The following is a 27,566-nucleotide window of genomic DNA, read 5'->3' as shown; positions in this document are numbered from 1 at the left end:
GCTTGTCGCTAATACGGTTCTCTGATTGGCAGTTATTTATATCCTGATGACATTTGCTAGACCTCGGATGTTCCATCCTCGATAGCGATGTTCGGGCATGTGTCGTATTCTATCAGAAGAACATCCGAGGTCTAGCAGATAGACTAATATCTCTGTAAAGAAAGCAATACTTAGTCAAGGAAAAGCACAAAGTTGTCTATTGACTGCTTTATCAGTATCCAACTGTGATAAGATCATAAAATCTGCAAGTTATATACTTTACACTTCCACAAGTGAAATAAACTTGGAGACTAACTTTGAAACCAATACTACTAATCTATTACATCTATGTTAACATTACCGTTCTTTAATTTGTGGTATCAGCTGTGATAAGTAACCAATCACGTGGATAGATAATGATAACAGCATAGTTTCGAAACTCCCCCAGACAAGATCTCCAGATCCTGAAAAGGCCATGGGGGCACATGAAACTGTTGATAATACAATGATACATTTTGCATACAATGGGTCGTATTCAAATTATCACAGGTCACACTGCACTGAGAGATTTACATAACAGTTACATAGATGAATTGTGAGGAAATGATTTGCTCAGCAACTTCAACGCAGCGATAACCATATGTTTGCTAACAGAAAGTCTTTCTTGGTATAGGCCTTGGTAAAGTTCGTAAAGTTCGTTAATTATGCAAATGAACAATTTTCCATTTCTCCATTATATTTGTATTTAGGGGTATAAACAGATCCATTCAAAGAAAAATTGTTCTTGTAGGATGGAAACTAAAACGGTTCAACATCTTACCCCTTAACCAGCCAACCATCCCCCACCCCAAGAATTTACTTTTTTATCCTACACTGAACTATTGACCTCACTCTTAAAACAAATCAAATCACCTCTCTAAATATATACTGAAGTGAATTATCACACTCATACTATAGCGATCAGAAACTTTTAGATTTATTAACATTAGGAATTGTCAATCTACAGAATTAAAAACAAACATAAAATTCATACAATAATTTACAAAAAGAACTGACCAACTTTTCTTATCAAATGTTTGCTGTGCCTATACCCAGAACAATACCATACTCTTTGGGAAAGGGACAAAATTACTTTCAATTCACACTTTTTCCTTTCCACATTAAAATAGTGAATCCAATGCTGTGATATTTAATATGTATAACGTTAGCACCATTTGGCATTGAACAAACTTGATGGTTGAATTATCCCATGACATGGCAGAGTTGACTTCTTAGATTGATGCTCACATGCTAACCTCAAAACTACAACAGTGTACTATATGAAGTCCTTTCAAAGCTTACTGTCCACAATAGTATTACCAAATAAATATAGTCAAATCTCATGAAGGTTGAAAATCAGATATGAAAATGAGCAATTCTGCCGAACTTCTTACCCTGTGTTAGAATCTATCTAGATGGACATTTTGGAGTAAAGAGATAACTTGGTAAATAGGGTAATCTATATCTAGATGGTGACGGATCAACTCGTCCCAATTTCAACTCGTCCCACTCAACTCGTCCAATTTTCAACTCGCCCCAATTTCAACTCGTCCCATTTTCAACTCGCCCCAACTCTTTACAATATAATTTACCTGTGCATATATGAAATTGAAGCTAGTAGTACTCAGTTTGGAGGGTCTGTGGTATCTCGTATTACACTAATGAAATACCACTTGCGCTTAAAACACATACTACAATACTTAGTTGCGTTAAGTAGGGAGAGGAGACACGTCTCCAAAACCCACACACGCGGAAGTTGTAAGCGTGTCAGTCACTAATATTTCTTATTTGGGTTGTAAACATTAAGTCCTAATGTGGAAAGTGATATTCCATGACTGAGGAAAGTTGTTGTGCTAGTATAAGTTCTAGATCTAGCAAAAACTTAGCCAAAACCCACACCACTTTCTGCTACGAAATGTTACATTTTCTACGCTTCAACTGGCCACGTAGGTAAAATCATGTAAATTTTTCGGTCCCCGTACTTCGAGTCCGTGTATCGTTTAGATTTATAAACGTTTACTAGTGTTGTTGGGGCGAGTTGAAAATGGGACGAGTTGAAATTGAGGCGAGTTGAAATGGGACGATGTGAATCGCAATCATCTAGACTAGTAAGTATCACACTTAATCACTACACCGTACTACATAACTATTAGATTCTTAGCTAATATAAAATAATAAAAGAAAACACTGAAAACAAAACATCAAAACAAAATGGCATATATATATATATCACTATATACCAAAACACATCACTGAAAGCCAAACAATTGTCAATGTACATATACATGGCCTGTGTAGTTTTATGTAAAAGTAACAATTTCCCCAAAAGATACAATCTATTGACAATAATAATTGATTTAAAATCTGTTGCATTGATTTGCTTTATTTTATTTCCTATAAAACACAATTGGATGACATTTAGGTTGATGAGAGAGTAGATAATGAGTACGTCTTGTTAGAACAGATTGAAGGGTTAGAGTAGGATAGGTTTTTGCAGTACATGGTCAAAGGTAATTATATCATGCATAAGCTAAATTATTGTCTTTGAACAGAAAAGTGGATTACATATACCCTGGTTGTTCTACATCATGACAACCCAGGTCTATGTCATTGGTTCTTCAGTGCTGAAATGTGTCAAATGTTGCAAATACTAGTAGTCATTATTTTTCTGATTTTTCATAAATTATGTCTGAAGAAGAATAATTATATTATGCTCTAGTATTTGTCCTTCATTCAGCTACAAAATACTTGTGACCTAAGGGGCATTATTAATACCCATATAGCGACTCAGTCACAATGCCCCTTAGGTCACTTGTATTTTCATTGATTGTAAAAATATTGGTGAATAGCTAATTATTTTATTGTTAAATTTACATTTGGAAATTATAATCATAAATAATATAGTTAACAAAAATGAGTACAGATTGGCCTCAGATCTCTAGGTATCAGTTGTAATAGGAAAACACATCTTGTATGTGATTTAAATGTCAAAAACTTTGATCTGTAAATAATCTACAGCTAATGTAACATTCCATTCTATTGACAGTTGTTCATATACTTTATACTTTTACAACTATACAAACCCATCTTGTACTTATAAAGTGTACCCTGTGAAATGCACACGTCTTGTCTGATTCTATCAATAGCAAAGTGAAATATGAAAGGCAACATTACATGAAAGGAGAAAGCAGTTTCCTTCCAAACATTTTGACAGTGCTCAACAAGAATGAACAACGTCAAATTTCAGAGTAGTATTAAAGGAGTTTTACTATTCTGGAATTGCTGTTACTTTATTTAAACTATGTCAGCCAAACGTGTGCATGAAAGGAGAGTCAGAAAATACTTTACAATAATCATCACGGTGACTACATTCATCATACACAATTTGTACTAAAGTATGGTCAGCATTATGTAGCTGAGTATCTCTTGACATAATATAAACCATAAAGGAATTGATGTTTATATTTTCACACACCAAGTACTCTTTGTGAGTTATTTACACCATGTAACATTGTGAAATGCTTCATTAGTATAATTCATTTCTGCCAATGAATTCTTTCTATGAGCAATAACTTGTCAAGTGTAATTGGCTTCAAATTAAAACACTCATCTCTACATTTCTGTTCAACAGACCACCCCTACATTTCTGTTCAAAAGACCACCCCTACATTTCTGTTCAACAGACCACCCCTACATTTCTGTTCAACAGACCACCCCTACATTTCTGTTCAACAGACCACCCCTACATTTCTGTTCAACAGACCACCCCTACATTTCTGTTCAACAGACCACCCCTACATTTCTGTTCAACAGACCACCCCTACATTTCTGTTCAACAGATCACCCCTATGTTTGTCATCAACAGCCCACCCCTATATTTATGATCAACAGATCACCCCTATATTTGTCAATAGACCACACCTATATTTGTCTTCAACAAATCACCCCTATATTTGTCTTCAATGCATCACTCCTATGTTTGTCTTCAACGGACCACCCTATATTTATTATTAACAGATCACCCCTATATTTCTGTTCAATAAATCACCCCTATAGTTTGTTCACCAGACCACCGTATACTTGTGTTCAACAGACCATCATTTTGGCAATGAGGACTTTAGGATGATAAGCTGCATGGGTATTTGAGCTGACAATGGATAAATTTCTGAGGTAAAACATGCTTCAGCTCTCACTGTGTTTGATATAATTATCTGGTTAGAAAGATATTTGAAACAACTTTGTGTTGCTTCTTTACTGGCTATAGAAAAGACTTTAAATTGTTTGGTCAGAGGTAGTCTGGTGTCATCAAAACATTGTCTATAATGTATTCATGTAAAGTGGCATTCTGTAGAATGGCAACGTGTTCATTGCCAGGGAAGTCTTGCTCAACTACTTTTGGCTTTTGTTGACCCTGCCACCTAATGGGAGAGAAAAGAAGAAAGTATTTTTTTAGTTTCTTATTCAATAGTGGTGTCACTGATATTGAATAAACTCTTAATACAATTCTAAATATTAAATGTAATTCAGAGAGAGAGAGAGAGAGAGAGAGAGAGAGAGAGAGAGTGAGAGAGAGAGAGAGAGAGAGAGAGAGAGAGAGAGAGAGAGAGAGAGAGAGAGAGAGAGAGAGAGAGAGAGAGAGAGAGAGAGAGAGAGAGAGAGAGAGAGAGAGAGAGAGAGAGAGAGAGGGAGGGGGGAGGGAGGGAGGGAGGGAGGGGGAGGGAGAGGGAGAGGGAGAGCGAGAGGGAGAGCGAGAGAGAGAGAGAGAGAGGGGGGGTGGGGGTTGGTTGGTTGGTTGGTGAGATACTATATTAACACATGCCTTACTGGTTGATAATTTCTTTAAACTACCGGTACTGACATTCAATCTAATACTTACATCAAGCATGCCTGGAGACTTTTCATATTGACTGTACCATCACCAGGACCCCCTATTGTGATTGGTTGGTCATCTGGGTACACATGTTCACTGTCATAAATAAACTTTTCAGGAGTTGCAAGACCAGAACCATGCAAACAGAACACTGGGACACCTAGGAAGGAAGATATATCAACTCATAAGTAATTATCTACAAGAGGCAAATTAACAATACAAGTAGAACTGTGTTAATACTAGAGTACCTGGATGTCATAAATACACACGTCATATGATATATACTCACAGCTAATTTGACATACCACTCACAGCTAATTTGACATACCACTCACAGCTAATTTGACATGATACCACTCACAGCCAACATGACACACCACTCACAGCCAACTTGACATACCACTCACAGCCAACTTGACATACCACTCACAGCTAATTTGACATACCACTCATAGCCAACTTGACATACCACTCACAGCCAACTTGACATACCACTCACAGCCAACTTGACATACCACTCACAGCCAACTTGACATACCACTCACAGCCAATTTGACATACCACTCATAGCCAACTTGACATACCACTCACAGCTAATTTGACATGATACCACTCACAGCCAACTTGACATACCACTCACAGCCAACTTGACATACCACTCACAGCCAATTTGACATACCACTCATAGCCAACTTGACATACCACTCACAGCCAACTTGACACACCACTCACAGCCAACTTGACATACCACTCACAGCCAACTTGACATACCACTCACAGCTAATTTGACATGATACCACTCACAGCCAACTTGACATACCACTCACAGCCAACTTGACATACCACTCACAGCCAATTTGACATACCACTCATAGCCAACTTGACATACCACTCACAGCCAACTTGACATACCACTCACAGCCAATTTGACATACCACTCACAGCCAACTTGACATACCACTCACAGCCAACTTGACATACCACTCACAGCCAATTTGACATACCACTCATAGCCAACTTGACATACCACTCACAGCCAACTTGACATACCACTCACAGCCAATTTGACATACCACTCACAGCCAATTTGACATACCACTCACAGCCAACTTGACATACCACTCACAGCCAACATGACATACCACTTACAGCCAACTTGACACACAACTCACAGCTAACATGACACACCACTCACAGCCAACATGACACACCACTCACAGCCAACATGACATACCACTTACAGCCAACATGACATACCACTTACAGCCAACTTGACACACCACTCACAGCCAACATGACACACCACTCACAGCCAACATGACATACCACTTACAGCCAACTTGACACACCACTTACAGCCGACTTGACACACCACTCACAGCCAACATGACACACCACTCACAGCCAACATGACACACCACTCACAGCCAACATGACATACCACTTACAGCCAACTTGACATACCACTTACAGCCAACTTGACACACCACTCACAGCCAACATGACACACCACTCACAGCCAACTTGACATACCACTCACAGCCAACTTGACATACCACTCACAGCCAACTTGACATACCACTCACAGCCAATATGACACACCACTCACAGCCAACATGACATACCACTTACAGCCAACATGACATACCACTTACAGCCAACATGACACACCACTCACAGCCAACATGACACACCACTCACAGCCAACATGACATACCACTTACAGCCAACATGACATACCACTTACAGCCAACTTGACACACCACTTACAGCAAACTTGACACACCACTCACAGCCAACATGACACACCACTCACAGCCAACATGACATACCACTTACAGCCAACTTGACACACCACTCACAGCCAACTTGACACACCACTCACAGCCAACATGACACACCACTCACAGCCAACATGACACACCACTCACAGCCAACATGACATACCACTTACAGCCAACTTGACATACCACTTACAGCCAACTTGACACACCACTCACAGCCAACATGACACACCACTCACAGCCAACATGACATACCACTTACAGCCAACATGACATACAACTTACAGCCAACTTGACATACCACTTGCAGCCAACTTGACACACCACTCACAGCCAACATGACACACCACTCACAGCCAACATGACACACCACTTACAGCCAACATGACATACCACTTACAGCCAACTTGACATACCACTTACAGCCAACTTGACACACCACTCACAGCCAACATGACACACCACTCACAGCCAACTTGACATACCATCCACAGCCAACTTGACATACCACTCACAGCCAACTTGACATACCACTCACAGCCAACTTGACACACCACTCACAGCCCTAGGTGTTCCTGGTATATACTAGGAATTAGTAGGCCATGGCTGTTCCTGGTATACTACGATAGAATAGTGGGTGTCCTACATATTCCTGGTACAATTGGTGTGAAATGTTAAATCTCATTTACTTAGACAGACAATCACACACTTCACTGATCTAATATAACTACTAATCCTATGACAGGGTTATGACAAAATTACATCTGATGCAAATTTCTTGTAATTCGTACTTACCAGGTGGTTTTAAATCTCCAATCAAATCTTTTGTATCTAACCACATGTCATATCCATGTGTTAAATTCAAATCATTAAAGAATTGCTTCTTATCATTCAAGGTATAGTTTTTGCTTGGTGTTGTTACCATGACGACATCCTGGTCCCAGTATTTATCATTTGGCCAAAGAAATGCTGTACTGGGGTATGTTCTTTGTGCAGGACGTAACTTCAATGGGTTTACAACAAATGTACCCAAATTATCACCTGTAATAGGTTACATTTCAAATGTGTTATTGCTACACAAGGAAAAATAGCACCAATGGCGTTGTAGTACAATTGTGTGTATTGTCAGACCCACAATCATTTTATTACTAAGTCATGTATATTACATGCCATTATCATAGCATTAAAACACCTTAAAAGGTCCACAAGTATTTGAGACGATATCATGTAAATATCTAAGAACATGAAAGTTATAGTGCACATTTAGGTGCATGTTATAATAAACAAATATTTTGTTTTCTCTCTAGATATTGGTCGAGTCAAGTGTAATACCATACCTGATGCAAATACTCTTAAGACTTTTATAGCACCAATCCAGGGTCCACCAATAGTAGCTATTGCCTTGATGTATTTATCTTTCCATTGCTGTGTTTTGTGGTTAAGTAGATATAATGCATATGGTCCACCCATACTATGTGTAATAAGTACTACTCTACTGTTGCCGTTATTCTTGTATGTGTCTTCAATCAACATTGTCAGGTTTTGTATGAAATCTGCACCTTCATCTAATAAATGAGAAAATGTTAGTTAATAACAACTACAACTGAATATCAATGTGTTGTATCAGAACTTTAAAGGAAAAATCCAAACTTATTCCTGCATAAGTACACTTGTATTAATTACTGTTACAATGTATCAACTTAAGTTAAAGTAAAAGTCCAGTCATATTTATTTCTGCCTTAAGTACACTTGCATTGATCACAGCTATTAACTGATATGTCTTTTGGCAATAAAATAACACCTTAGTAACTTATTTAACTTTGAAATCTTATAAAGAATCCCTAATGCAATTTGAAGTGTTCTGTCATTTTGAAAATTTCTGCATGGCATTGTGGGAAAAAATTGCAGGAATGTTATCATCATTCCAAACTCTTGCCAATAGACCTGTTGTAGGTTCCAAGATGCATTGCAGGTCTCTGTATAGAATGCAATGTATTCTGTACATGCAGGAAGTGGTTGCAAGCTACTCAAGTTAGGGGATAGTTATCACCTGACCATACCCTGGGTTTATCAATAAACCCTTCCCTGTCATTGATGTTTAGTCTTTGTTCTATGAAATCACTCACGATAAAAAGAGGTCTACATGTCTTTCCAACCATTCATGAAGAAAATGCTATTTAACATGTAATAAAGATAAAACATGCCGAAAGGTAATGACGTAGGCAACATCATTGCATGCAATGCATCTTGGAAACAGAAAATAGTCTATTGTTAAAGTGGCCATATAGATGAGAATTTGGTATTTATTTTGGATTTTTATTTGATAAAACAGCTTCACCATGTTTTTCTACTTGAAAAAATAATGTGAAATAACATATACCAAGTCCATGTTCATAACTCAATACATTGCACAACGATGCACAAAGTGTAAAAAGTTTGTTATTGTACATACAATATTATAACAGACATTTTACACATTGTTTAATGTTTTGCCGTTTATTGAGATGTGAACATGGACTTGGTATATGTTATTTCACATTATTTTTTCTAGTAGAAAAACACGGTGAAGCTGTTTTATCAAATAAAATTCCAAAATAAATATCAAATTCTCATCCATATGGCCACTTTAAGTTACTCTGGGTAGCATTTACCATAGATGGATGCTTGAGGGCACTTTCATCAAAGTAATATTGTGAAATACATGGACAAAAATTAAGATAGAAATTATACAATGTATGCTTATAGTGATAATATCATTTTATCATAGGAAAAGTTGAGCAATATATTAAGTAGTCAACCATTACATTAGAAGCTAGTCATTCTACAAAACTTGTTCATTTGATCTTGAAATTGAGTGTGGCAATGTCTATGTAATGCAGTTGGTGATACCAATGACTGTGCTAGTTACACACGTCAAACTGAAGATTTAAACACCACAGTTACATGCACATCAAGTTTAAGAAAAGCCTTCAGGAATGGATACCAACACAAAGTCAAATCACTGCTTACTTGTTGCATGTGTTTATTGAACAATGCACTGCAATGATTACAACATACTTGGATGATTCAGCAAACTTATGATAATTTTTTTTAGCTCCTCAAACAGCTGATTAACCAGTTGTTTACATTGTTGACATGCTTTGTATGATTAGTGATTGCGAGTGGCAATAAAACACTTATTTTATGATGCATACATGTATTGGGCAGAACAAAATAATTGTGAGCCTCTGATAACATGGTCCTGGAAACTAGGCAGGTACATGTACATGTATATTGGGATTCTTCTCTTTCTTTTTTAATAAATCACATTGGTACCAAATAAATTCATGTTTATTTGAGGCCTATTACTACAGTCTTGTGGTCTTCTAAATTATAACAGTAAACCCAAGAGTTTTGGGGCATTTCTTTAGGCTTAAAGATCCAGCTATTGTTTTTGCTCATATAATACGCTCAACCCCGACATGGGTAGTGATGAGGGGCTACATAAAGTATTGAGGGGCTACATAAGGTAGTGAGGGGCTACATAAAGTATTGATGGGCTACATAAGGTAGTGAGGGGCTACATAAAGTATTGAGGGGCTACATAAGGTAGCGAGGGGCTACATAGTATAGCGAGGGGCAACATAATGTAGCGAACGGCTGCATAAGGTAGCAAGGGGTTACATAAGGTAGCGAGGGGTTACATAAGTTAGCGAGGGGCTACTAGTGAGCGACTGCATAAGGTAGCGAGGGGCTACATAAGGTAGCGAGAGGCTACATAAGTTAGCAAGGGGCAAAATAATGTAGCGAGGGGTTACATAAGCAGACCAATGACTGGACCTTTCAGACTAGTATTTTTTCAAATTTGTCATTATGATGTCTTTGACAACTTACTTGGTGCCTTCCTGAAGTCATAAGGAGCACCTCGTACAGAAACACCTCTCTTGTAACCAAGGGATACCAGTTTATCAACTAGTGGTGCATAGTAGGATCCTGAAATGAATAACAAAAACTCATTTGAACAGTTTACCTACATACAGTGTGTTATATACAAATAGTGCCAATGGCATTGTAGCACATTGGAAGTTATTTATTTACAAACATTTCAATGTTACCTAAGTTTGCAGTCTTTGACGACATCTAAATATGATAACTTTGATCACACCACCTTCTATACATTATTTTATCATCTCAACACCTCTTGCAACATCACTACAATGTACAGTATTTTGCCAAGATTTTTCTGAGTGAGATTTTTGACCAAAGATAATCATTAGTTAGGGTTAGGGTTCCCTACTTTTACAGTTCAATGATGATATTCATCTTGTATTGAATACATTACCATCCACATATCCCTTAAACATCCCCACCAAGTACTTTTGAATTTCAAAATTTGATCCCCTTACAGGAAAATGAAGATGTCTTGGTGTTTCACTGCTGAGATACAAGGTTTTGACACATACACTCATATAACGTCAAATGAAAAAGAAACACTATACATGTAGGTGATGCACACAGTGGGAAAGTAGAAGTAGACAAGTTAACATGTTAATTATCAGTTGGAAAGTAAACAAATTAAATGAAGCTATTAAAATTATTTAGTCTATGTGTAATTTTTTTTCAGCAGAAGGTTGTTTTTACTGCACTGTAATAGAAATATCACTTTTCAATGTACATATAATTGAGTAAAGGATCCTGCTGTGTTTATTGTGTCTCTGTTATTGTTAGGCTACAGTTAAATTGTGTCAATCTTTGTCTTAAAAACATGATGTCTCAAGAGTAAAACACAAAGGCAACTTCATTTCTCTTGTAAAATCAATTTGAAAATAGTTCAATTGTTAAAGTTGAGATTAAGATGAAGATTAAGTGTTGTGGGCACGTACAAACACAACTATAGTTTGTGTTGAGGCTTCATCTCATGTTTCACAGATTACATTACATGCATGTGTGCCAACATTTTTGAATCCTGAGTCTGACTTAGGTTATAGTCAATTTTTGCCATATTTCTGCTTATTCAGATTATTTTGTGCTGACATTCTCTTATCAAGTCATAAGTTACCCATTCAAATCAGTTTGAGAATGGTGTCAATATGGACGGTACTTGATTGCCCTTCCCTTTAGCTATGTCACAAAGTAACCAGCATGACCGGTACTTGGTTACCCTTCCCTATATAGCTAATAAGTTATGTCACAAATAGTCTTGCTGCTAGACATTCGGGCTTTCTTTCGATACTATAAGTGAACGAAGTTCGTAGTGAGGGCTTGACTGAACATCCTCAATAGCATCCGAGGTCTAGCAGATAGACTATGTCACAAAGTGACCATTATGAACGGTCCTTAGTTACCCTCCCCTAACTATGTCACAAACTGACCAGTACATGTATGAACGGTTCATAGTTACCCTCCCCTAACTATGTCACAAACTGACCAGTATGAACGGTTCTTAGTTACCCAGTCCTAACCATGTCACAAACTGACCAGTACATGTATGGACGATACTGTCTTAGTTACCCAGTCCTAACCATGTCACAGAGTGACCAGTCAGTATGGACGATACTGTCTTAGTTACCCAGTCCTAACCATGTCACAGAGTGACCAGTCAGTATGAATGGTACTGTCTTAGTTACCCAGTTCTAACCATGTCACAGAGTGACCAGTCAGTATGGACGGTACTGTCTTAGTTACCCAGTCCTAACCATGTCACAGAGTGACCAGTCAGTAAGAATGGTACTGTCTTAGTTACCCAGTCCTAACCATGTCACAGAGTGACCAGTCAGTATGGACAATACTGTCTTAGTTACCCAGTCCTAACCATGTCACAGAGTGACCAGTCAGTATGAATGGTACTGTCTTAGTTACCCAGTTCTAACCATGTCACAGAGTGACCAGTCAGTATGGACGGTACTGTCTTAGTTACCCAGTCCTAACCATGTCACAGAGTGACCAGTCAGTATGAATGGTACTGTCTTAGTTACCCAGTCCTAACCATGTCACAGAGTGACCAGTCAGTATGGACGGTACTGTCTTAGTTACCCAGTCCTAACCATGTCACAGAGTGACCAGTCAGTATGAATGGTACTGTCTTAGTTACCCAGTCCTAACCATGTCACAAAGTGACCAGTCAGTATGAATGGTACTGTCTTAGTTACCCAGTCCTAACCATGTCACAAAGTGACCAGTCAGTATGAATGGTACTGTCTTAGTTACCCAGTCCTAACCATGTCACAGAGTGACCAGTCAGTATGAATGGTACTGTCTTAGTTACCCAGTCCTAACCATGTCACAGAGTGACCAGTCAGTATGGATGGTACTGTCTTAGTTACCCAGTCCTAACCATGTCACAAAGTGACCAGTCAGTATGAATGGTACTGTCTTAGTTACCCAGTCCTAACCATGTCACAGAGTGACCAGTCAGTATGAATGGTACTGTCTTAGTTACCCATTCCTAACCATGTCACAGAGTGACCAGTCAGTATGGATGGTACTGTCTTAGTTACCCAGTCCTAACCATGTCACAAAGTGACCAGTCAGTATGAATGGTACTGTCTTAGTTACCCAGTCCTAACCATGTCACAGAGTGACCAGTCAGTATGAATGGTACTGTCTTAGTTACCCATTCCTAACCATGTCACAGAGTGACCAGTCAGTATGGATGGTACTGTCTTAGTTACCCAGTCCTAACCATGTCACAAAGTGACCAGTCAGTATGAATGGTACTGTCTTAGTTACCCAGTCCTAACCATGTCACAGAGTGACCAGTCAGTATGAATGGTACTGTCTTAGTTACCCATTCCTAACCATGTCACAGAGTGACCAGTCAGTATGGATGGTACTGTCTTAGTTACCCAGTCCTAACCATGTCACAAAGTGACCAGTCAGTATGAATGGTACTGTCTTAGTTACCCAGTCCTAACCATGTCACAGAGTGACCAGTCAGTATGAATGGTACTGTCTTAGTTACCCATTCCTAACCATGTCACAGAGTGACCAGTCAGTATGGACGATACTGTCTTAGTTACCCAGTCCTAACCATGTCACAGAGTGACCAGTCAGTATGGACGATACTGTCTTAGTTACCCAGTCCTAACCATGTCACAGAGTGACCAGTCAGTATGAATGGTACTGTCTTAGTTACCCAGTTCTAACCATGTCACAGAGTGACCAGTCAGTATGGACGGTACTGTCTTAGTTACCCAGTCCTAACCATGTCACAGAGTGACCAGTCAGTAAGAATGGTACTGTCTTAGTTACCCAGTCCTAACCATGTCACAGAGTGACCAGTCAGTATGGACAATACTGTCTTAGTTACCCAGTCCTAACCATGTCACAGAGTGACCAGTCAGTATGAATGGTACTGTCTTAGTTACCCAGTTCTAACCATGTCACAGAGTGACCAGTCAGTATGGACGGTACTGTCTTAGTTACCCAGTCCTAACCATGTCACAGAGTGACCAGTCAGTATGAATGGTACTGTCTTAGTTACCCAGTCCTAACCATGTCACAGAGTGACCAGTCAGTATGGACGGTACTGTCTTAGTTACCCAGTCCTAACCATGTCACAGAGTGACCAGTCAGTATGAATGGTACTGTCTTAGTTACCCAGTCCTAACCATGTCACAAAGTGACCAGTCAGTATGAATGGTACTGTCTTAGTTACCCAGTCCTAACCATGTCACAAAGTGACCAGTCAGTATGAATGGTACTGTCTTAGTTACCCAGTCCTAACCATGTCACAGAGTGACCAGTCAGTATGAATGGTACTGTCTTAGTTACCCAGTCCTAACCATGTCACAGAGTGACCAGTCAGTATGGATGGTACTGTCTTAGTTACCCAGTCCTAACCATGTCACAAAGTGACCAGTCAGTATGAATGGTACTGTCTTAGTTACCCAGTCCTAACCATGTCACAGAGTGACCAGTCAGTATGAATGGTACTGTCTTAGTTACCCATTCCTAACCATGTCACAGAGTGACCAGTCAGTATGGATGGTACTGTCTTAGTTACCCAGTCCTAACCATGTCACAAAGTGACCAGTCAGTATGAATGGTACTGTCTTAGTTACCCAGTCCTAACCATGTCACAGAGTGACCAGTCAGTATGAATGGTACTGTCTTAGTTACCCATTCCTAACCATGTCACAGAGTGACCAGTCAGTATGGATGGTACTGTCTTAGTTACCCAGTCCTAACCATGTCACAAAGTGACCAGTCAGTATGAATGGTACTGTCTTAGTTACCCAGTCCTAACCATGTCACAGAGTGACCAGTCAGTATGAATGGTACTGTCTTAGTTACCCATTCCTAACCATGTCACAGAGTGACCAGTCAGTATGGATGGTACTGTCTTAGTTACCCAGTCCTAACCATGTCACAAAGTGACCAGTCAGTATGAATGGTACTGTCTTAGTTACCCAGTCCTAACCATGTCACAGAGTGACCAGTCAGTATGAATGGTACTGTCTTAGTTACCCATTCCTAACCATGTCACAGAGTGACCAGTCAGTATGGATGGTACTGTCTTAGTTACCCATTCCTAACCATGTCACAGAGTGACCAGTCAGTATGGATGGTACTGTCTTAGTTACCCAGTCCTAACCATGTCACAAAGTGACCAGTCAGTATGAATGGTACTGTCTTAGTTACCCAGTCCTAACCATGTCACAAAGTGACCAGTCAGTATGAATGGTACTGTCTTAGTTACCCAGTCCTAACCATGTCACAGAGTGACCAGTCAGTATGGATGGTACTGTCTTAGTTACCCAGTCCTAACCATGTCACAGAGTGACCAGTCAGTATGAATGGTACTGTCTCAGTTACCCATTCCTAACCATGTCACAGAGTGACCAGTCAGTATGAATGGTACTGTCTTAATTACCCAGTCCTAACCATGTCACAAAGTGACCAGTCAGTATGAATGGTACTGTCTTAGTTACCCAGTCCTAACCATGTCACAGAGTGACCAGTCAGTATGAATGGTACTGTCTTAATTACCCAGTCCTAACCATGTCACAAAGTGACCAGTCAGTATGAATGGTACTGTCTCAGTTACCCAGTCCTAACCATGTCACAGAGTGACCAGTCAGTATGAATGGTACTGTCTTAATTACCCAGTCCTAACCATGTCACAAAGTGACCAGTCAGTATGAATGGTACTGTCTTAGTTACCCAGTCCTAACCATGTCACAGAGTGACCAGTCAGTAAGAATGGTACTGTCTTAGTTACCCAGTCCTAACCATGTCACAGAGTGACCAGTCAGTAAGAATGGTACTGTCTTAGTTACCCAGTCCTAACCATGTCACAGAGTGACCAGTCAGTAAGAATGGTACTGTCTTAGTTACCCAGTCCTAACCATGTCACAGAGTGACCAGTCAGTATGAATGGTACTGTCTTAGTTACCCAGTCCTAACCATGTCACAGAGTGACCAGTCAGTATGAATGGTACTGTCTTAGTTACCCAGTCCTAACTATGTCACAGAGTGACCAGTCAGTATGAATGGTACTGTCTTAGTTACCCAGACCTAACCATGTCACAAAGTGACCAGTCAGTATGAATGGTACTGTCTTAGTTACCCAGTCCTAACCATGTCACAAAGTGACCAGTCAGTATGAACAGTACTTAGTTACCAAGTCCTAACCATGTCACAGAGTGACCAGTCAGTATGGACGGTACTGTCTTAGTTACCCAGTCCTAACCATGTCACAAAGTGACCAGTCAGTATGAATGGTACTGTCTTAGTTACCCAGTCCTAACCATGTCACAGAGTGACCAGTCAGTATGAATGGTACTGTCTTAGTTACCCAGTCCTAACCATGTCACATAGTGACCAGTCAGTAAGAATGGTACTGTCTTAGTTACCCAGTCCTAACCATGTCACAGAGTGACCAGTCAGTATGAATGGTACTGTCTTAGTTACCCAGTCCTAACCATGTCACAGAGTGACCAGTCAGTATGGACGGTACTGTCTTAGTTACCCAGTCCTAACCATGTCACAGAGTAACCAGTCAGTATGAATGGTACTGTCTTAGTTACCCAGTCCTAACCATGTCACAAAGTGACCAGTCAGTATGAATGGTACTGTCTTAGTTACCCAGTCCTAACCATGTCACAGAGTGACCAGTCAGTATGAATGGTACTGTCTTAGTTACCCAGTCCTAACCATGTCACAAAGTGACCAGTCAGTAAGAATGGTACTGTCTTAGTTACCCAGTCCTAACCATGTCACAAAGTGACCAGTCAGTATGAACAGTACTTAGTTACCAAGTCTTAACCATGTCACAAAGTGACCAATCAGTATGAATGGTACTTTCCATTGGCGGTATGTGAATAGTAATCTACACCTTGCATTTATCATTTAAAGGCCTTGAAAAGAACTGGAAGTATTTCTTACCATATGATATTTTACTTGGATCTAACCATTCAACAGAACTAGTGTTTCCCCAGTCAGGAATAGTGACGTTTACACCATCAGTGTTTGTTGTAGTTCTGGTTTTATTATCATATTTCAGCCTGTAATCAAAATACAAATGATATATAAGTGAGTGTGAATATGAACAGTAGAACAATCTTATAATCATATAGTTATAAGTGTGAATGTGAACAGTAGAACAATCTAATAATCATATACATGTAGTTATAAGTATGAATGTGAACAGTAGAACAATCTTATAATCATATACATGTAGTTATAAGTGTGAATGTGAACAGTAGAACAATCTTATAATCATATAGTTATAAGTGTGAATGTGAACATTAGAACAATCTTATAATCATATAGTTATAAGTGTGAATATGAACAGTAGAACAATCTTATAATCATATAGTTATAAGTGTGAATATGAACAGTAGAACAATCTTATAATCATATAGTTATAAGTGTGAATATGAACAGTAGAACAATCTTATAATCATATAGTTATAAGTGTGAATATGAACAGTAGAACAATCTTATAATCATATAGTTATAAGTGTGAATATGAACAGTAGAACAATCTTATAATCATATAGTTATAAGTGTGAATATGAACAGTAGAACAATCTTATAATCATATAGTTATAAGTGTGAATATGAACAGTAGAACAATCTTATAATCATATAGTTATAAGTGTGAATATGAACAGTAGAACAATCTTATAATCATATAGTTATAAGTGTGAATATGAACAGTAGAACAATCTTATAATCATATAGTTATAAGCCCTGTCCTAACTCATCTGATTTGATTCAAATCCGAATTAAACTGATCCAGACCACTTTATTTCACATTGAAGCCACTTTGTCTTTAAAACCGAAAGATGGATTTGATTTGAAATACATTAGCATATCTGTCCCCACACGTACCAACTTTGATTCGGATTACTTTGATTCTAGTTGTATAAAATAGACACATACATACACAGATAGAAAGACTCTTTACTATCAGATGATAGCACTATCATCATATTGAACATGCGTGCTGCTGTTTGCATGGGAGTTGGGGGTTTATGGTGAATTGTTATGAGTGTGGGGTACAATATGTGTCCAAAGTGGTATTTTCTCTCACCTTATGTTATCAACCCAACATTTACTATTCAATGTTGTATTCTCTCTCACTTACTTGATATTATCAGCCTAACATTTAATGATATAGTGTTGTATTCTCTCACTTACTTGATATTATCACCCTAACATTTAATGATATAGTGTTGTATTCTCTCACTTACTTGATATTATCAGCCCAACATTCAATGATATAGTGTTGCATTCTCTCACTTACTTGATATTATCACCCTAACATTTAATGATACAGTGTTGTACTCTCTCACTTACTTGATATCATCAGCCCAACATTTAATGATATAGTGTTGTACTCTCTCACTTACTTGATATTATCAGCCCAACATTTAATGATATAGTGTTGTATTCTCTCACTTACTTGATATTATCAGCCTAACATTCAATGATATAGTGTTGTATTCTCTCACTTACTTGATATTATCACCCTAACATTCAATGATATAGTGGTGTACTCTCTCACTTACTTGATATTATCACCCTAACATTTAATGATATAGTGTTGTATTCTCTCACTTACTTGATATTATCACCCTAACATTCAATGATATAGTGTTGTACTCTCTCACTTACTTGATATTATCACCCTAACATTTAATGATATAGTGTTGTATTCTCTCACTTACTTGATATTATCACCCTAACATTCAATGATATAGTGGTGTACTCTCTCACTTACTTGATATTATCACCCTAACATTTAATGATATAGTGTTGTATTCTCTCACTTACTTGATATTATCAGCCCAACATTCAATGATATAGTGGTGTACTCTCTCACTTACTTGATATTATCACCCTAACATTTAATGATATACTGGTGTACTCTCTCACTTACTTGATATTATCACCCAACATTCAATGATATAGTGTTGTATTCTCTCACTTACTTGATATTATCACCCTAACATTCAATGATATAGTGGTGTACTCTCTCACTTACTTGATATTATCACCCTAACATTTAATGATATAGTGTTGTATTCTCTCACTTACTTGATATCATCAGCCTAACATTTAATGATATAGTGGTGTACTCTCTCACTTACTTGATATTATCACCCTAACATTTAATGATATAGTGTTGTATTCTCTCACTTACTTGATATTATCAGCCCAACATTTAATGATATAGTGGTGTACTCTCTCACTTACTTGATATTATCAGCCTAACATTTAATGATATAGTGTTGTATTCTCTCACTTACTTGATATTATCACCCAACATTCAATGATATAGTGTTGTATTCTCTCACTTACTTGATATTATCAGCCTAACATTTAATGATATAGTGTTGTACTCTCTCACTTACTTGATATTATCACCCAACATTCAATGATATAGTGGTGTATTCTCTCACTTACTTGATATTATCAGCCTAACATTTAATGATATAGTGTTGTACTCTCTCACTTACTTGATATTATCAGCCTAACATTCAATGATATAGTGTTGTATTCTCTCACTTACTTGATATTATCAGCCTAACATTCAATGATATAGTGGTGTACTCTCTCACTTACTTGATATTATCACCCTAACATTCAATGATATAGTGTTGTATTCTCTCACTTACTTGATATTATCACCCTAACATTTAATGATATAGTGTTGTACTCTCTCACTTACTTGATATTATCAGCCCAACATTTAATGATATAGTGGTGTACTCTCTCACTTACTTGATATTATCAGCCCAACATTCAATGATATAGTGTTGTATTCTCTCACTTACTTGATATTATCAGCCCAACATTCAATGATATAGTGTTGTATTCTCTCACTTACTTGATATTATCACCCTAACATTCAATGATATAGTGTTGTATTCTCTCACTTACTTGATATTATCACCCTAACATTCAATGATATAGTGTTGCATTCTCTCACTTACTTGATATTATCACCCTAACATTTAATGATACAGTGTTGTATTCTCTCACTTACTTGATATTATCAGCCCAACATTCAATGACATAAGGAATCAGTTCTTCTAAATTCAACCAAACATTAAAAAAATCCTCAGTATGGGTTCTACAGAAGTAATGTATAGCAGAAGTTCTGTTCAACTTGGCCATCATGTGGGTACCACCATCTCCAGGAACTACAAATTAACAGATATCATGAATAAATGTATATTGTACAATATTAACATTAACAGTCAACTCACACTATCATATGTACATGTACACTGTACATAGGTAAATATTTCTTACATGCATGTACAGAGACAAAAATCCTTATTTATGTCACATTCAAAAGCTAGACTTTAGATTAATACTAGTCATCACATCTGCTTTGAAATGCTTTCATTAATCCATTATACCATTATACTGCAGCAGTACATTGTAGTTGTAGTAAAATTACCTTACTGGAATCTAGTTTTTGAAGTAACTATGTAGCTTCATCTCAATCACTCAGATGTCATGACCATAATGATGTTATGCCATTTTTTAGATACAAGTATGTTTGTGACCAAAATTCATATATTGATCCCCAATTTGCATGTTGCTGATAAGATCATTACATACATTATAATAGTTCTTAATCTACACATCTCCATGAGCTTCACCATTGAATTTTAGCCCAATATGCTTGGTACAAATGTAGTTTTGGAATTAAAGATTTCTGACCAAAAAGACACATGTTATCCCTACTTTGCATACCTCTGATGGGATCATCATGTTACGAATACTTCTTAAATCATAACACCCCTGAAAATGTTTCCATCAAATTTCAGACTGATATGTCCAGTAGTTTTTGAGTTTAAGTTTGTTTTATCAAAAATGACTTTTGACCCAAATCACACATCTACATGTACATTTGTACATGTATGATGCTATCATTTTGCTTTGAATAATTTCCAAATTAGACAACATAAGTATTGTTCCTACCAAATACCAATTCAATCAGTCTAGCAGTTTTTGAGTTTAAGTTGTTCACACACACACACACACACACACACACACACACACACACACGGACAGACAGACACCACACCATGCCTACAGCACTACTGAACTTTGTAAGTTCAGTTGTGATAACTGCTATGGTATGATTAGAAAAAACCAAACCATCAGAGCACATATCTGAGTGAAAATCATCATTTAAATTTTATTGCCGAAATTTAGGAACATTAATAAAAACAAATGACTCAAAGTTTCCTTCTGACTTTGTCATTTCTCAGCCATTCAGACTGTACATAATACTACAATGACTATGAGTATCAAGAAATGGTAGAAGTTAAATATATTTTCATCACCTCTATTTGGATAACCCTTCAAAGAAAAGCTGACACTATCAATGATCACAGTGATTGTAATGCATACATGTATAGACTACACACAATGTATGAATCACTGTAAACATTGTTATATGGACAACAAAAATTAGAAACAGAAAAATAGAAAACAGAATAAATTACCAATTACCAGATCAAAATGTTATTCTTCATGAGTACTACAATCTTTGAAATTCACTTTCCCCAAAACATTTTTTTTTACTCTTACTTTGATACAAGAATCTAATCATCTGAAATTAAAACAGCACTGAACTCAATAGAAAGTGAAACACTTGTAGATATATAGACTACCAACAAAATGTGGAAATATTTCCTGATATCTCGTATACATACATAATTTGTCTCCATTTTCAATGATTATTTTTGAAAATACATGTACTCACTAAATTGTAATAATTGGGAATAAACAGAAGGGGGTGGGGTGGATATATACTAGAGATTTATGAGTATTGTGAAGCATCATATGACGTGCATGTGATTCTGATTTCTCTATACATAGTACTATGGTTACAAATGTAACTACTTCTCACGATATGTCTGTCAAATTAGGGCCAAATCATGTCACATACAAAGTACATGTATATAGATCTAGATACCTGTACTAACTTCATACCTGACTACATTTTGTACTATGGGGAGTTATGTTATTTGCAATGTTAACTGTATGTGTACCTCTAGTACTATATTGCATGTAACAAGTCACATGTACGTATACATGGCCATATAGACTACACCTCTACTCTCTACAATACATGTCTGAATTTCTGCCAAAAAGACAAATAACATGTCATGTACAGTGCATGTACCAGCCATGTGATATAGTCACATGAGTATCCTCAAGGTTGTCAACTATAGTGACATTTTATTGATATTTTTAATACATACAGTACATGTATGTCAACTTAAGACTCATCTGAAATTGTAATGCTGAATCTTGCTCTGAAAAGTGTATAAATCTCACATAGCATTGTGATGCCAGTGACACTGTGTGAAATAGAAGAATGTGTTTGGTTTGCATATAAACCACTAGCAATCTGTTCTTTCCAGCTCTGGTTCATTAAAACTATAAATGTATCACTTTGTGTAGTAAATACAAGCTATAGGTTATATAATGTAAATGACATTTTATAAATCATCTTAATTATAATACACAGACACATGCAAAATTTACACAAAATACATACTAAATATACAACTACAGTTGTAATGATCAAAACTGGATAATGTTGTTTATAATTGATGCATCCTTCATTCTCTTTTTTTTCAGTTATAACTTGAGCTTGTACAAATTAACAACAAGCACACCCATTCAAAATTGATTTTGAGAGCGTGTGTGTGAGAGAGAGAGAGAGAGAGAGAGAGAGAGAGAGAGAGAGAGAGAGAGAGAGAGAGAGAGAGAGAGAGAGAGAGAGAGAGAGAGAGAGAGAGAGAGAGAGAGAGAGAGAAAATATGGGCCATTTTCCTGTCTTTTTAAAAAAATATGTTTCATCTTTCCAATCAAAGGCTTCCATTTCTTTTTACTGATAAAACTGCTGATAACACAATCTTCATAAAGATTATTTTGCAAGTTGGCATTGACCATAGTATTCCTATATGGCATGCAAAGAAGTCTCAAAGTACTGTATTGAATTTTTTCATCTGAATTGTATGGTGAAATTATGATCATGTTTTGTGACATAACAGTTTTATACAAGGGAAATAGTTCAAAAAAACGGAAATAGTTCGAGTTGATTCATGTTGCTAAAACCATACACGTCCGAGAGGGCAACGACTAGTCGCGACTATAGTATAGTGCTAAAACACAATATAATGAAAACATAAAAATGATAATGCTTTTATAAATAATTTATACTATGAACAAACAAAAAATCACTATGCTATCCATGCTAAACAGTGGTTACACGATCCCTAATAAAATACCCAGTATATGCATATGCAGTAGTATACTGACTATTCACTAATTACAATGTACGTGGCCCTGCCTGCTGTTTGCAGACGAAGTAAGTCCAGAATTGAGACACAACTTACTTCGTCTGGCAGGTCTAACACTTGCGTCGAACGATAATTACAATTTTGTAGATAAATACCCAATACTGGTGAGAGGAATTCAGATTAATACACTTTCAAAATCTTACCATGTATTAAACTGTGTACGTTTTACGTTGTGATACGACATCGAGGTGTTTTAACACGTCGTTAAAAAGCATCAACACGTTTGTGCTGATATGTATCCATGTAAGTTGTAACCCGTTACTTAACAATGCTCAGTGGAACATTGAAATGGCGAACTGTGTCAATTAATTTGATAGGAATAATTAACATGAACTCACTCAATATGGCAGGCGATCCTTTGCCCTTCCGTAGTGGTATTCTGGAATCGACGAAATTCGTCGATAAGGAAGATATACACAGAAGAAGAAGACAAACGTACACACTTCCAACTCCTGCCGCCATGTTTTTAAACCATCTGATGCGCAAGCTCGATGTCGCTAAATGACCTGACAGTGACACTGTGACCTTACTTTTCAAGTAAACACGCTGTTCTAATAATACGCTATGATTTCTGATACGAAGTATGGCAAAATGTTGTCGATAAGATAGACTATTGTATGCTCAGCCTACAAAAGACCGTTTTAAATATAATCAATGACAACAATGGTGACGTAAGAAACTAAGGTGGTATGATAATCATGTGACTGATAGTCGTCAGCCATTCGTCGATATTTTGGGGGTTGGTTAGGGGGCGTTGACTAAGCTCAGCGTGGACAGCAGGACAGGTCAACGCACTTTTTATTATTCCGATTATTATTGATGTTGAGGCAATTTGTTTAAAGAGAGATTAGGCGCTCCTAACTTCAGCAGCTTCCCAGAAGGTCCTGATTTGCAAATATTAATCTTTTTCAGAGAGTTCCAGGGCCATAGCCTGACCAAATTGCCAAGGGGGGCAGAACTTTGTCTTGGTGTAATCATGCATTTAAAATTTACAAAAGTGCTAATTTACATAAATTTGCATGCAATTTACATAATATATATTTTAGCATACGCAATTAAATATCATATGTAAGGTCAGAAAAATAAAAAATGCTTGTCAACGGGTAACCTAACCCATCACATTGGGTAAGTAGGTCGATTTCATTTTTTCACAATGCTTGACAAGGATAAAACAAACCATATATAATGACAGCAAAATATTTCAGGTCGAGTTTAGATAGAACTTATTCAGTCATCTTGATACTATCTCATGCAATTTGTCTGCATAGCTACAGCTATAGGAAATGTAAAGAAACATCCTTAATTTTGAAAAAAAAATGCGAAGCCCGCATGAGGATATATTGCCCATCACCAGAAAAACATATATGGGTATGTTGAACAGCTTTTTCATTTTTTCTGGCCTAATAATATAATGCCGTATCTTTCAAAGTAAAAGATGTAAGACAGACAGGCAGGCAGGCAGGCAGAGAAAAAAAATTATACACTGGAAACAATTGATGTGTTTACCACTTGACATGATCAGATACAGTGCTGGTCGCGAAGTTGAAATAGCCGCCAAGAGTGTGCCGAGGATTGTGGGATATATAATCAATTTCCGTCATGCAGTCCAACTTCCGTCAAGCAAAAGGAAAGTTTTGTCCTCGCGTATTAATGTTTCGTCCCCAAACATTAATGTTGCATCCTGTGTTAAGTAAATCTCGTCGATTAGAAAAGGAGGTTGTATGGTGACAAATGTTGTTTCTGCAGTCAGAGTATAAGATTGTAAGGGACTTAAATTCATATTCCGGCTCGACATTTACATTTTATCCCGCAACTTAAATGTTATCACTCGAAAATAAAGGTTGGGCCACACGAATAAAAGTTTTCGTTTCGCAAATTAATTTTCTGCTCCGTAAAAAGAATTTATTTGTCACAGAAGTTGTAGTTTTTTGCTTTGATATTTCTATATTGACCCAAGAAATTAATGTTTTGTCGTATGAAATAAAAGTGTTATCCTTTTATTAAATATTTTGCCCTCAAAAATCAATTATTTATAGCACAAATTTAGTTTTCGTCTGTCACCTGTGGGCCACCGTAGATGTCACATTCAAAGTAAAAATAAAATGGATGGTGCTTTCTCAAATAAGTAACACAACAAAATAATCATTTTCTTTACCAAACTCCCAAAACTGTTATGGCCTCGTTTATGTTGGAACCCAAGGTGAACTTGGTGAATTCTCCTTGTCATTATCATTATAATGGAAATTGAAGTTTGGATTTTGATGTCGAAGGTACAACTCTGTTTACATTCAGGGCCATTCTTTCCATAACAAATTGTCGCTTGAATTGCGGAATAACGCTAGTGTCAGTGTGCAATGAGATAATTATATCAAACAACATTTTAACCAAAGACAAAGTCGAACACAATTATTGAAAGAAATATCTTCAAATAGTGGCTCTTAAACTGCGTACCTAGTTTAATAGTTTTTCAGGGCCACCAAATATTCCAAAAAGAGATCTGCCGTTTTATCAGCATGAAATGTTTTAATATAAGGAACAAGATGTAAATGAGATCGAGCGCATCTTCGGAGTCACGAGTCACTGCATGCAGCATAGCAGGCAACCTCACGTTGAACGACTTTTTCCGTCTTTTTTTTTTTTGAGTTTCACTCGCTGACATTATAATTGAGACTTTCAAGACTACTGTTACTCGCAGAAAATGTAGTGCATGTGCGCACTTCTTTTGTACTTTCCCGCGCAAACATTTTTTAATTTGCTGCAAAATGTTAAAATTTTTAACTGGACACATTTTAATTCAAAGTTAAGCCAGCGTACAATAGCAATATAAGATACATATTAGCCATGAGTCAGTGTACAGTCACTTAAGTGAACTATCCAATGAATCGTCACGTAAATAACGATTTTAATAGCATCACTATGTATTCAACAAGTAGGTTTTTTTCTTTCTTTATTCCAAAGTCCCGGGGGGGGGTGCAGCTGCCCCCCTTGCCCCCCCCCCCCCCCCCGCAGGCTACGGTACTGAGTTCACGCTATGCAAACTTATCGGAAAAGCAGCTAAAATAAAGCCTGCTTGTTCGTCTTTTAAGAACAAGCTGATCACCTGATAACAATTCCATTTCTTCACCGACACTTGGAGGCCAAACAGACAAAACTGCTCGAGTATGATACTGCTTGAGTATGATTGGCGTTCATCTCTAACATTAGCACAATTATTTACATCCGTTTCGACAAAATAAAGAACGACGAAGTTGATCAAAATGTTTGTAGATCACTAGTATTGATTTGCAAGTTTGTTGCAATGTTTATTACCGTGGCCGATGACGACAAATCGGTCTTCTAATTCAAGTGTCGGTCTTCTAGTTCAAGTGTCGGTCTTCCAATTCAAGTGTCGGTCTTCTAATTCAAGTGTCGGTCTTCTAGTTCAAAAAACCGGTCTTCTAATTCAAGTTTCGGTCTTCTAGTTCAAGTGTCGGTCTTCTAATTCAAGTGTCGGTCTTCTCGTTCAAGTGTCGGTCTTCTAATTCAAGTCACGACAAGTGTCGGTCTTCTAGTTCAAGTGTCGGCCTTCTAATTCAAGTGTCGGTCTTCTAGTTCAAGTGTCGGTCTTCTAATTCAAGTGTTGGTCTTCTAGTTCAAGTGTCGGCGGTATTCTAACTCAAGTGTGGCGTCCGTCTTCTCATTTAAACGTTTTCTATTGAACACATATTGCCTGGCCATGAGGGCTATAGCACCCGTTTATTACACCCGAGGGACTGTGAGTTACCAGAATCACATGCTATTTCCCCGAGGCCAAAGGCCGAGGGAAATAGCATGTGATTCTGGTAATACTGACAGTCACGAGGGGGTAATGAATGGGTGCTATAGCCCGAATATAGGACAGGCAATATGTGTTTTATAATATACCTCATGCTGTGAACTCGCGGTGGCATACAACATCATCAGAAGCTGCCATTAATTTGACCTGCTGTGAACGCGCAGTGGTCACGTGACCATGTAAAAGTTGATGGAACTATTTCCCTAGGGAAATAGTCATTCTATTTTGCTATCACGTGACCGATTCTAGCAAAT

The 27,566-nt window shown here is 37.5% G+C and overlaps 1 protein-coding gene across 1 annotated transcript; it reads right to left on the bottom strand.

The window, feature by feature from the left end:
* Nucleotides 1-942: 942 nt before the first annotated feature.
* LOC144437683 (lysosomal phospholipase A and acyltransferase-like) lies at nt 943-23,960 on the bottom strand. The gene is made up of 8 exons (XM_078126687.1): nt 23,837-23,960; nt 20,153-20,309; nt 17,041-17,159; nt 10,546-10,644; nt 8,010-8,237; nt 7,468-7,713; nt 4,895-5,048; nt 943-4,436 (listed from the first exon to the last, which is right to left on the bottom strand). Exons 1-8 carry the CDS (start codon nt 23,958-23,960, stop codon nt 4,304-4,306), a joined length of 1,260 nt encoding a protein of 419 aa, XP_077982813.1. The 3' UTR covers nt 943-4,303.
* Between the last annotated feature and the right edge of the window lie 3,606 nt (nt 23,961-27,566).

The sequence above is a fragment of the Glandiceps talaboti genome, chromosome 7 (assembly GCF_964340395.1).
Source record: "Glandiceps talaboti chromosome 7, keGlaTala1.1, whole genome shotgun sequence".
NCBI lineage: Eukaryota > Metazoa > Hemichordata > Enteropneusta > Spengelidae > Glandiceps > Glandiceps talaboti.
This window is presented reverse-complemented; position numbering and strand designations above follow the sequence as displayed.